At 38.9% G+C, this 12,344-nt stretch overlaps 1 protein-coding gene across 1 annotated transcript in view; it reads left to right on the forward strand.

The window, feature by feature from the left end:
• The window catches only part of LOC119425045 (netrin receptor UNC5D), a 215,966-nt gene that overhangs the window by 130,649 nt on the left and 72,973 nt on the right, over positions 1–12,344 (forward strand). Inside the window, exon 7 of the mRNA XM_037692571.1 lies at positions 8,547–8,727. Coding sequence (XP_037548499.1) covers positions 8,547–8,727 — 181 coding nt within the window. The remainder of the gene's footprint in view (positions 1–8,546; positions 8,728–12,344) is intronic.

Here is a 12,344-nt window from a genome sequence, read left to right on the forward strand (position 1 = left end):
TCATAAACTATTCTACTGAATCAGTACATTTGGGAAATCAAAAAGATATAGAATCTGCACATCTGCATTTGTTTGAAATAAAATCTAAAATAGAATTAAAGCTCTGTGTTCTTTGAATAAATGCATATTGCTTGTCCTTTTTGATGCCACTAAGATCATTTTATGTTGAGAAGGAGTTAGATGACATGGCCAAACATGTTAAATGATGTTTGCAAGATCTTGTGCAATTTGCAAACTGTTGCATACCTGTTAGTGCTTTAAGTATGTGTTGTGAATGACCATTAATCTATTACCACATGAGTTTTAACTCAGTATCTATAAAACTGGCTAAGAGCCATTTTTGTGTTGTGTTGTTGATTAGCTCTGGCAGCCATCTTGAAATAGGGTCATTTTAAATATTAATTAGTAATAGATGTAGATCCAGTGAGTATTTTCTGAAACTTTCATTAAGCCCTGTCTTGTGGTTCATGAGAAATTTTGCTAACACAATCTTCTGTCTTGTACAATTTAAGTTTTTACAATATTATGGACTGTACATCCACAAACTGTGATAGAGCAAGTCCACAATAATCGAACCGCAAAGTACTGAGGGACTAACGTACCGTATTATTTTACATTATTAGTGTTTAGTGTACTTTGTATGTCTTAGATCTTTAGTGTATCGTTCAGTGTATATCTTAGATCCTGTTTAGATTAGGATCCTGCTTAGATACTGTTTCTTTTATATTTTTGCTATTTTTGTGTATAACTGGGACCTTGAGTACACAATTTCGTTCCACCTCATGTACCACATGTGATGCAAATGACAATAAAGAACCTTAAACCTTAAAATGTAGCCATTTATATGTTTTTACATAGTTTGCATGAAAATAATTGACTCCAAAGGTTAATCAGATGCAGATGTAGGTCCAGTGAATTGTTTCTGTGAGTTTCATTTACAGCATTTGCTAGTTCAAGAGATATTTTGCTGATAGACAAATACATAGTAAGACACAGTCTTACTTTATTACTTTCCTTTTATGACAGCAGGTGATGTAAATCTTGACAAAGGTATTGTTTATTGCAAAAATAGTATGCTGCTCTGATTTACACAAGTTGTACCTGTAAGCCGGTTTATTTTGTAACTTGTGTAAATCCACAAAAAAATTAAATAAATAAATAAATAAACATGAAAAAAGGCAACTATAATTCTATTCTATATTTGAATATGTTTTTTTCATGTCCAGGAAGACGAATATTAACCATAAAGGGTTAGAAATGTTTAAAATCAGTGCAGTATATTTTAACATCCCGAGCACAATTAGATCACATGAAGTAAAAACAAGTAAACTTGACAGTAGTATAAACATCAACTTTATATGGGTTGTTAAGGTTGAAAAGGAGATAAAAACAGAACGGTATTGCTTTACTCGTTTTGACTTCAACTCAATATTTATATAAAAAACACAAACAAGGACAATTAAAGTAAAAGATCCTGTTGTAGCAATAATTGTCAACAAGCACCCCATGTGTCTTTCAGGGTTAAAGATGATGAGAGGTCCACTGTGCTGTGAAAGACTGTAATAGTTTAAAAGTTTTTATAATAATGTTTCAAACTGCAAACTCACTCCCTTTATTATTGTATCATCTAGATGGCTAAAAATCAACAGTGAGTGTTGTGATCAGGCACAACTGCATTAAAACATTTTGTGTTGGAAATCATCAGATGAAGTCACAGCACTGCTGTAAATATTATATCCGTAAGCACAATCTACTACAGTACATAAAAACAATAAAATTTAATATCTGACATGCAAAAATAATCACATCTAAAAATATGTTTTGTGGTTTTAGGCCATTTAAGAGGAACGTGTGTGCACCTCAGGTCTGACCAATCTAAACTGGAAATTTCTTAGAAATCTCTAATTATCCGGATCATCTTTCAACACACTGACTGAAAAAAATAAATAATAAACATGACTAGTTGCATCAATGCTCATGACATTTCACACATCCACCACTGATGCTGAATGATTGATATACAGAGCTTGGAGCACCAATTGTTGCAATTCAAACTGTATCTTTTCTGAAAAGGTCTTGAAAATTTAACCAGACATTGACAAAGCACACTCATTACAACTGCTATGGCTTAGCAATAGATAAGCTTATGTGCTAAGGTTCCCTGCTTGCAGTCAGGTATGTATTTCACTGGAAACATGTGGTGCATCATCAAACAAAATAGATGACAAATGAGTTTCTCAGTGAGGAGCTTTAATCTCATACAAGCATTAGTGGAAAAACATGCTGCATTCAGAAAAGCAGAGGCTGCTCTCCTGTTTTCTAAACCTTACAAACACAAAGTAGTAAGCTAAGTGCTAAGGTTCCAGCTGTTTCTGAAAGGCTTTCTTGGCATCAAATTTATATGAAGATGATTTTTTTAACAACAAACTTACTCACTGTTTGATAAAAATCATTCTGTGATTGGAATATTTTGTTTGTTTTTAAATGTTTTTTTTCAGACATCAAAACATTTCTGGATGACAGATTTTAGAAAAATGCAATGTGAATGTTGACCGAAGAATTACTTTTCTCATTTTTGTTGTGGTAGCTGAAACTGAGGAGTTGAAGTAAAAACAAGAACAGAGGGTAAAAGGAAACAGACGCCAAAGAGGAAAAGAACAAAACACAAAAAGAGGAAAGCAAAAGCTCAAAACGAAAATGAGCACAAGGTTAAGTAAAAGTAGTAAAACTTTGCAAAAAAGGGTAAAATTAGCAAAATTGGGCTAAACGTATCAAAGTATCAAAGAGCTAGCTAAATGCTAGGAATAGCCAAAGGTGAGATAAAAGTAGTAAAATACTAGCTAAATGTTTAAAGTAGCATAAGAAGACAAAACTGGAGAGTGTGTTCCAAATATCGTGGAATCACATTCTCCCCCTCCCTGGGAAAGTTTACTCAGGGTGTAGCAAGGGAGGCTCCGACTGATTGTCAAACCTCAGATTCAGGTGGAACAGAGTGACTTTCATCACCATGGAACAGTGGACCAGATCTTCACACTTGTGGAGTTGCTAATGGGGTCAGAGGAGTTTGACTCTCCAGTCTACATGTGTTTTGTTGACTCATATGAATGAAATAATGTATGAGAAGGCTTATGATTATGTTCCTCGTGGTATTCTGAGGGAATGCTGTGCCTAGGTGGCTTTAAGGGCTATCCAGTCCCTGTATAACCAAAGCAGGAGCTGTGTCTGTATTCTTGGGACAAAGTTGAACTCATTCTCGCTGTGGGTTTGACTCCCCCGGGACGGTATCTTGTTCCAAATCTTGTTCGTGGTGTTGAAGAGATCTCAATGTAAAAAACTATCAATTAAAAAAATTACAAAGTCATAGCACACTATTGCAAATTTCAAACAACGTATGCAAGAAACTATAAACAGGAAAACAAGAGTGTGAATGCTGACTCACTCACACAAATATGGGTTACAATAATATACAAAAACTTTTAATCATAATTTGTAAGTTAACAATAGCTTTACAAGACGCCGTTACCTATGTTCTTTGTTTCCAACCCTTCTTTTGGTGTTCATGGATGGATCTCAAAGTCCAGTTTTGAAAAGGCAGGGATCTTACTTGGGAACCTCAGGGTCTTATCTCTGCTGCCGGCAGATTATGTGATTCTGTTGGCATCTTAGGGCTTTGACATTTAGTTTGTACTGGGGTAGTTCACAATGTAAAGTAGCTGGGATGAGAGTCGACTCAACCAAAGACGGTTTTAAATATACTTGCTTTTCATGCTTAGTAATGTTGTCGTTTAACTTTGACAATGAACTGTTGTTAATATCATTTGTGATTTCCTTGTTTGTTATTGACTTCTATATTTTATAGTTTTGCCTACTGTATTGTTTCCCTTCCCATGACCCTACAAGTGCCTGTTGGTGCTGCCCGGCCAGCACTGTGAATAAGAATTTGTTCTTAGTGTTATTATTCCTGGTTAAATAAAGGTGAACTGAAATGAAAACGGCTTCACACTGCAATGACTGCTGTAGACATAATGTTTTGTAAGGAAAAAAATGGTAAGAAATTTTTGGATTTGAGCTTGAGTTGGTGGTATGTCATTGTTCAGTGTGACAGGCTAACAGACAGCCCATTTAACTCTCACAACCAAAGACAACCTTCAATATGAAGCAGTGTCAAAAAATGTCTGGGAAAGTTGTGCACTGTGACTGTCTTTGACTGAATCTTATTTCCTAGTCATGAGCTCATCCACTGTTGTTTTATTTTTCTCCTTCACCACCATTTCTTTTTCAAGTCTAAATGTAACAATTAGCACATCAACATGAGTGAGCACTTCATGTGTTTTCATTGAGCTAAATCAATTAGATTTTTGTGGTGTACATAAGTTGATTATTCTATAGGAAGAAGTCCCACAGTCTGTCATCTTTTAAATATTACATCATACAGTGTGACATGGGTTATCAAGATTTTAAGATCTCATCTTGCACAGTGTGACATGTACTGTACTGGTTCTTTACAACAACTAAAAATATCACTGTGTCAGCCAAGATTAAGTCCAAGTCATGTACATTTTCAACCAGATGAAGAAGGAATGTTCTCTCCAGGTCCGGGGTGAGTTGAGCATAGGAGTTCAAATATGTGAGTTTTGTCCATGAGTGATTGTAGGGGAGAGTGGAAAATGGACCAATGGGCAAGGGCTTCATCCACAGTAATGAGGGTGTTAGTGCAGTGTGTCATAAAGAATAAGCTTAGCTGAAAGATAATGTTCTCATTTTACTAGTTTGTCTGTGCACCAGTCCACACATGTTGTCATGAGGTGTGAATCATGACTGAACAAATGGAAAACTGGATGCAAGCAGCTAAAATGAGCTTCCTGTGTATAGTGGCTGGACTCATCCACTGTCTTGTAGGGGGATTAGAACTGCTGATCCTCTTCATCAATATAGTCAGCTGAGGTGGTTCATGTGATTGAGATGCTGTCCTCTGAGGGATTTCTGGGCACATCTCATCGAAAAAAGACATTGAAGACCCAGAAGACACCAGAGGCATTATGTCCTCACTGGCCTGGGAACGACTTGTGATCCCCTCAAGGAGTTTGAGAGAAACACTGGGGAGATGTCTGGGCTTCACTTCTGGAACTGTCACTTCTTGCAACCCAATCTTGAATAAGCAAGCAAGATGCATAAATGGATGAGTGAAGTTTTGGATATAACTAATGTTGAAGTAACGCAAATCAGTTCTTATGATGAAATTTCCTAAAAAATAATGATAAATGTTCAGAGTTGGCAAAAACTGCCTATTTTATACGTCCCATGGTTAAGACACTGCTGATAAGAATATATTGTTTGGCGCAGATGAAGATCTATTTAAGCTCTTAAATGTCAAACAGGTACATCAAGCTGACTGATAAACCAAATATGATCCTAAATTTTCAAAAAATGTTCAATCTGGTCCTCTGGACATTCAAAAAAACAACACAAAGCAAAAAAATGTAGAAACGTTTCGTCTCTCATCCGAGAGACTTCCTCAGTCTGAGGTGCTGTATTCAGTTCAGTCTCTTAAATAGCACCTTCTCAGAGTGGATCAACCAGATTGCTGTTGACAACCAAAACCAGCTGCTCACATGGTCAAGAAGGACCATCAGCCTAACAATGGATCATTAGCACACTGATGGCTGTTTACTATTCACAGGGGGTTGAGTGATACTAGCAATAACAGCATTGTAAGAGGGGGGCAGTTGAACCCGGAGGCCTCCACCCCTGTTTAATGATGGACGATTTCTTTGCACAAAGATAGCCTTCTTTACTCCTCTCTCAAACCATTGTTCCTCTCTGTCCAGGATGTGAACATCTTCATCCCTGAAAGAGTGACCGCTGGCCTGGAGATGAGTGTAGACCGCAGAATCCTGACCTGATGATGTTGATCTTCTGTGCTGGACCCTCCTTTTGGCCAGTGGCCATTTAGTTTCCCCGATGTAAGACTGATCACAGCCCTCCTGACACTGAACAACATACACAATATTACTCTGTTTGTGCCGGGGGACTGGATCTTTGGGATGAACCAGTCTTTGCCGTATTGTATTTTGGGGTTTAAAAGCCACTGGGACGTTATGTTTAGAAAATAAACGTCTCAGGTTCTCTGATACTCCCTCAACATATGGAATGACCACTGGTCTGGGTTTCTCCTTTTCACCTGATGGCTGACTGGAGTCCTGTTTGGGTTTCTTCTCTGCTTTCAGGAAGGCCCAGTTAAGATATCCACATTGCTCTAGAGCCTGTCTTGTGTAGGATTTCTCCTTCTGCCTGGCTCAAGAGTTAGTGGGGATGCTGTCCACCACTTATGAACCTCTGAAAAGAGATCCAGGAAGTGGTTACAAGAAGAAGTTAATAGATTGCCTGAAAAATTTGGAGCAGGACAAGACTATTGACCGTATTCTGTACCGCAGACTGTACACAGGGGAGGCCACACCAAGTCAGTATGGTTTACCTAAAATCCACAAACAAGGTGTACCTTTAAGACCTATTGTTAGCATGATAACCTCTGTCACTTACAATGTTTCCAAATATCTGGCATCTGTACTCATCCCTTTAGTTGGCAGCTCAGAACACCACATACAGAACACCATGGACTTAGTGGATAAGGTGAGGGATGTCATCATGGAGACTGATGAAACAATGGTCTCTTTTGATGTCACATCACTCTTTACGTGCATTCCTGTTGATGATGCAGTAGAGGTGGTCAGTTTAAGATTAAAATCAGACACCACTCTGAGCAGCAGGACCACGCTTTCCACAGAACAACTGTGTCAACTCTTGAAACTGTGCCTACAGTCAACCTACTTCACATACGGGGAGCAATATTATTGGCAGAAACATGGGTGTGCTATGGGGTCTCCAGTTTCTCCTATTGTTGCCAACCTGTACATGGAGGAGGTAGAAAAGAGAGCCTTGACGTCCTTTTCAGGGACACCACCAAGTCATTGGTTCAGGCATGTTGACGACACCTGGGTTAAAATTAAATCTCAGTAAGTCCAACATTTTACTGACCACATCAACTCTGTGGATAAATAAATCAAGTTCACACAAGAAGATGTAAAAAATGGCAGGTTGGCTTTCTTGGACTGTGAGGTCTCAGTCTCTGATAGAGGACATTTGCAAACCGAGGTGTACCGCAAACCCACCCACACAGACCAGTATTTGCAGTTTGACTCCCATCACCCTTTGGAGCACAAGTTAGGAGTCATCAGGACTCTGTATCACAGAGCAGACAGCATCCCCACTAACTCAGGAGCCAGGCAAAAGGAGAAATCCTACACAAGACAGGCTATAGAGCAATGTGGATATCCTAACTGGGCCTTTCTGAAAGCAGAGAAGAAACCCAAACAGGACTCCAGTCAGCCATCAGGTGAAAAGGAGGAACCCAGACCAGTGGTCATTCCATATGTTGAGGGAGTATCAGAGAACCTGAGACGTTTATTTTCTAAACATAACGTCCCAGTGGCTTTTAAACCCCAAAATACAATACGGCAAAGACTGGTTCATCCCAAAGATCCAGTCCCCCGGCACAAACAGAGTAATATTGTGTATGCTGTTCAGTGTCAGGAGGGCTGTGATCAGTCTTACATCGGGGAAACAAAACAGCCACTGGCCAAAAGGATGGTCCAGCACAGAAGATCAACATCATCAGGCCAGGACTCTGCAGTCTACACTCATCTCCAGGCCAGCGGTCACTCTTTCAGGGATGAAGATGTTCACATCCTAGACAGAGAGGAACGATGGTTTGAGAGAGGAGTAAAGGAGGCCATCTTTGTGAAAAGAAATCGTCCATCATTAAACAGGGGTGGAGGCCTCCATGTTTAACTGTCCCCCTCTTACACTGCTGTTATTGCTAGTATCACTCAATCCCCTGTGAATAGTAAACAGCCATCAGTGTGCTAATGATCCATTGTTGGGCTGATGGTCTTTCTTGACCATGTGAGCAGCTGGTTTTGGTTGTCAGCAGCAAACTGGTTGATCCACTATGAGAAGGTGTTATTTAAGAGACTGAGCTGAATATAGCACCTCAGAATGAGGAAGTCTCTCGGATGAGAGACGAAACGTTTCTCTATTTTTTTGCTTTGTTTTGTTTTTTGTTTTTTGAATGTTCAGAGGACCACATTGAACATTTTGGGATTTTTCTACCTGGATTATTGAGCATGCATCAGGATATGATCCTAAATAGCTGTGCCTATTATAATTAAACTCGTACCGAACAATAAATCCCATTCAGCACGTTATGTATGCTACAACATGACAGGAATGATTCATAAATATATTTCTTGCACTACTATAGTCTTTTTGAACTTGTTAAACTTATAAAACAAAATGTGCATATCTTCTTATTTTAGCTGAACCCTCCTGAGGTGTGTCGTATTAGGAGGTCCCTGTGCACAAGTGTTTCCACAGCTCGTGAAAAAGTAGTTAATTTGGAACTGTTTTAGCACGAGTGACAGATAGTGAGCCCACACACATTTCAACATGTATACCTTGAAGAATTTGACATGTTCTGATGTTTTCAGGTGGAATGGCTGAGAAATGAGGATTCTCTACATTTTGGTGATGGTGGTTTGATCAACATGAGAGGTGGCCATGATCTCATCGTCTCTGAAGCTCGACTCTCTGACTCTGGGAATTACACGTGCATTGCCAGCAACATTGTGGCCAAGAGACGCAGTGCCACAGCCTCAGTTGTGGTTTATGGTAAGATTTAAGATATTTACTTGCTTTTTATGTCCCACAACAATAGCGAAGCAACTTTTGCTAACACACAATTGGCTATAACAGATGTTTTTACAGATAGGCTGAAAGTGAAGCTTAACACATACTTTAGTGCTAACTGATTGTGCAGCATTTGTTTTTACAATTTTGTAATAGACTATTACAGTCTGCATGTCTGTTAGTTAAATATATCATGAGCTACTAGATGGATTTTAATTTAAAAAAATTAAAAGTAGTCACCGTGTGGTTAATGTTAATCATATCTGTTAGTAAAATATGCCCTTTTTGCACTGCCCCTATTCAGCTTGGCTCAACTCAGCCTGGATTTGCACCTGCACTTTAGGACCGATTCTGGAGGCGTGTCCAGAATCCAAGTCCTGCTAATGAGAGTTCTGCGATGAGTTACTCAAAGCTGTCTGCTCCTCAGATAAATAATATTAAATTATTATTTTTATATATATGAATGTTTTTGTTAACATATATATGAATATTTCTGTTCAGCGCCCTGAGACAACTTCTGTTGTGACTTGGCGCTGTATAAATAAACTGAACTGAATTAAATCTGATGAAACAGATTCTACAAAAACATTTATAATTAAATCTAAAAAAGTTAAGTCTGGTCCTCTGGACATTCAAAAAACAAAACAAACAAACAAAAAAATGTAGAAACGTTACGTCTTTCATCCAAAAGACTTATTCAGACTGAGGTGCTGTATTCAGCTCACAGCTATTTATATAAGACTGAGCTGAATACAGCACCTCAGACTGAAGAAGTCTTTCGGATGAAAGACGTAACGTTTCTACTTTTTTTGTTTGTTTTGTTTTTTGAATGTCCAGAAGACCAGATTTAATTTATGTGTATACAGATTATTTTTTCTTGTATACAGATTATTTTTTTCTTTTATACAGATTATTTTTTCTTGTATGCAGATTATTTTTAGCTTTGAATTAAAGTTTAGCTTTGATTTAAAGCTTTAATTTAAAGTGTAATGTTTGTTTTGTGATTTGTACATCTGTGGCTTAGAATAATGTTGAACCAAAGGCTGTGTCTCTTCTTTAAACATGTTTGAGGGAAATATTCATGAGAGATCCAATAATTTTGTGTCTTTTTATGATTTTTCAGTTGAATTAACTTTAATTAACAGATTATTTAATAAAGTCAAAGGGCAAACAGGATTTCACAATAAAGCCGGCACCGTTTATTTATTTTTAATCTTCACTGTGTTGAAAGGTACGAATACCTTTCTCTGGGTTGTTTGGATCGGGCAGGTACATCAGGAGACTTCACCTTAGTTTAAGAGAGTTTTAATACACACCACAGTTAAAGTATTACAAAAACAAAGTAGTGAAATGCATTTCAGGAGACAATGGAGGCGTACTTCACCTGAGAAGTTGCTCTGCTCAAGATTGTCTGACGCTACTTCCTGTTTTAGGATAATATAAGCTCTTCATGAACCCGCCTCCCTCCTGGAGGGGGATCTTCTCCTATTGGCTTACTACCTAGTCAATCTAAGGTTACCTTGGCAACCACGCAGTCATATTTCTTATCTTTCAAGGAAAAACTAGTTTGAACTGGATTTTGGTACCACTCTCAAAAGTTACTTTTCTTTGTTTCTGTCTACAGAAAAACGATCCGGCCCCTCCTTCCTGCTCAGTGCTGTACGAAAACAAGTTGTTCACCTCTATGTGATAAAATATGTGTGAACAGTGTATAACACACACAAAAATAGATATGATGTGAATAGAGTATAACATATAAAACTATGGAAAAAGTGAACATACAGAGTATAAAATGTCCAGTGAACACACCCAGCCTGTCTATTCACCATTCCCACTCTTGGTCTCTTCAAAAGAGACCAATTTTCTAAACTCATCCATTTCTGCTGTAAGTCCACCTTTTCAGCTGCCTCAGTTCAAACAGGGTTCTGCAGCAGGGGCATCATGGTTCCTGGATCACTTCTATCAAAGTAAGGTTAATACCTGTGGTTTATACCACGCCTCTATTAAAAGAGTAATAATTAAGGTTTAAAAGGCACATCTATCATAGAAAGATTAGTACTCGTTTAAACCCTAGGATGTTGTGTGAATGCTGCTGAAAACGGAGCGAACGGTTTTATCATTATTTAGGAGGAAAAGACAGCATCACCTCACGCCCCATGACGGTGACCTTAACAGTCCACTCAGCATCCTTCACAGACTAACTCAAATGTAAATTAAATCCTGTCTAAACCCCTTAACAAAACACATCCTACATGAACACAGACAATTCTGCACATCCCCACTTACCAAAAAGTCCAGTCAGCCAACCATCTAGGGGTTGTCTTTACCTGGGTGTTGGTGCATTGTTTTAGACAAACCATTCAGGCCTTCAACCACCTGAGTAACGGACAGCATTATTCCAAACCTAGCACACATGCCCCCTTTTGTGATCATAAGGGAAGTGGGTGCAAATTGTTCAGCCAATTCTTCTACAGTAACTCGAGTCAAATTAATCAGTCGCAACACATTATAATGGATGTAGTGAATTCTAAATTCTTATTAGGGATGATGGGAAGCGCTCAAATCCGGCAGCCACCCAATCAGCTTGATTATATTAATCTGGAACTCTCCTGGGGACTTCAATCACCTCAATATAAGTAGGACTGTTTGCAGGCAGGTTAAATTTCAAATTTATGTTAAGGCGCGCTAAAATGTGTCCACATCTCTCATTTGGATGTACAGTTCAGTCCATGTGACAGATTGTGTGCTCTGAAAGTCTTTTACAAGTACGGGGTGCTACAGAGCTGGTGAGTGGCTGAGTGGAGTTTGTATTGTCCTGAAACTCACCAAACTGTTCATACCAAAAAACAACACCACACATTATCCTCGCTAAAATCCCCAAAACCAGGGTCACTCTTCAGGGGTATGTAACAAACTCGTGTTATTTGAAAATGGTAGACTATTTCATCTATAAGTTCTGGGCCTTTTAATAAAACTATCGTACTCTGTTCTCCTGGAATGACCAAATAAAAGACAGCAACAAACATCAATTTTCAACCCTTTCCCTCTGCGTTTCGGCGCTTTGATGAGTTGGGAGGCCCTCCCAGGTGAGGGGTCCTTTGTTCCTCAGCGGTGATGAAATTTCTAAGACCATGGAGATTTTTTCATGTGTGAGAGTCTCTATGTCAATATGTTTTCAACTTTTCTAGGGACGTGTGTGCACTCAAGATGCCTTAGTCAGTGGGTCCATCTTCTTGCTTTTCTTAGGGGGAATAAGTTCAGTTCAGTTTTTTTTTTTTTTTTTTTTTTAATGAGTGTGTGTCAGGGCTTGGAGACTCTGTTCTCCTTTCCTAGCCTCTGACTGTTTTGTGTCAGGCCAATTGCCCTGACAAAGTGGGGTAGAAGGGGGTGTAATGGGGCTTTCTGGGGGTGGGGGCTTCTGGGCTTATCGTCACTGGTCTCGATACAGTGGGGGCAGTCAGGTCACTCGTCCTGACAAATTGGGGGCTTTCTTCAACCAGATCGATCCCAACTTGGTCCAGTGATCGGTTCGGCTCTTCCGCTGGTTTGCGATGTTCTCTCAACCACCTGATGAGGTCCGGTCCACTTCGGTTCAGCCT

The sequence above is a fragment of the Nematolebias whitei genome, chromosome 18 (assembly GCF_014905685.2).
Source record: "Nematolebias whitei isolate Nwh7 chromosome 18, NemWhi1, whole genome shotgun sequence".
Classification (NCBI taxonomy): domain Eukaryota; kingdom Metazoa; phylum Chordata; class Actinopteri; order Cyprinodontiformes; family Rivulidae; genus Nematolebias; species Nematolebias whitei.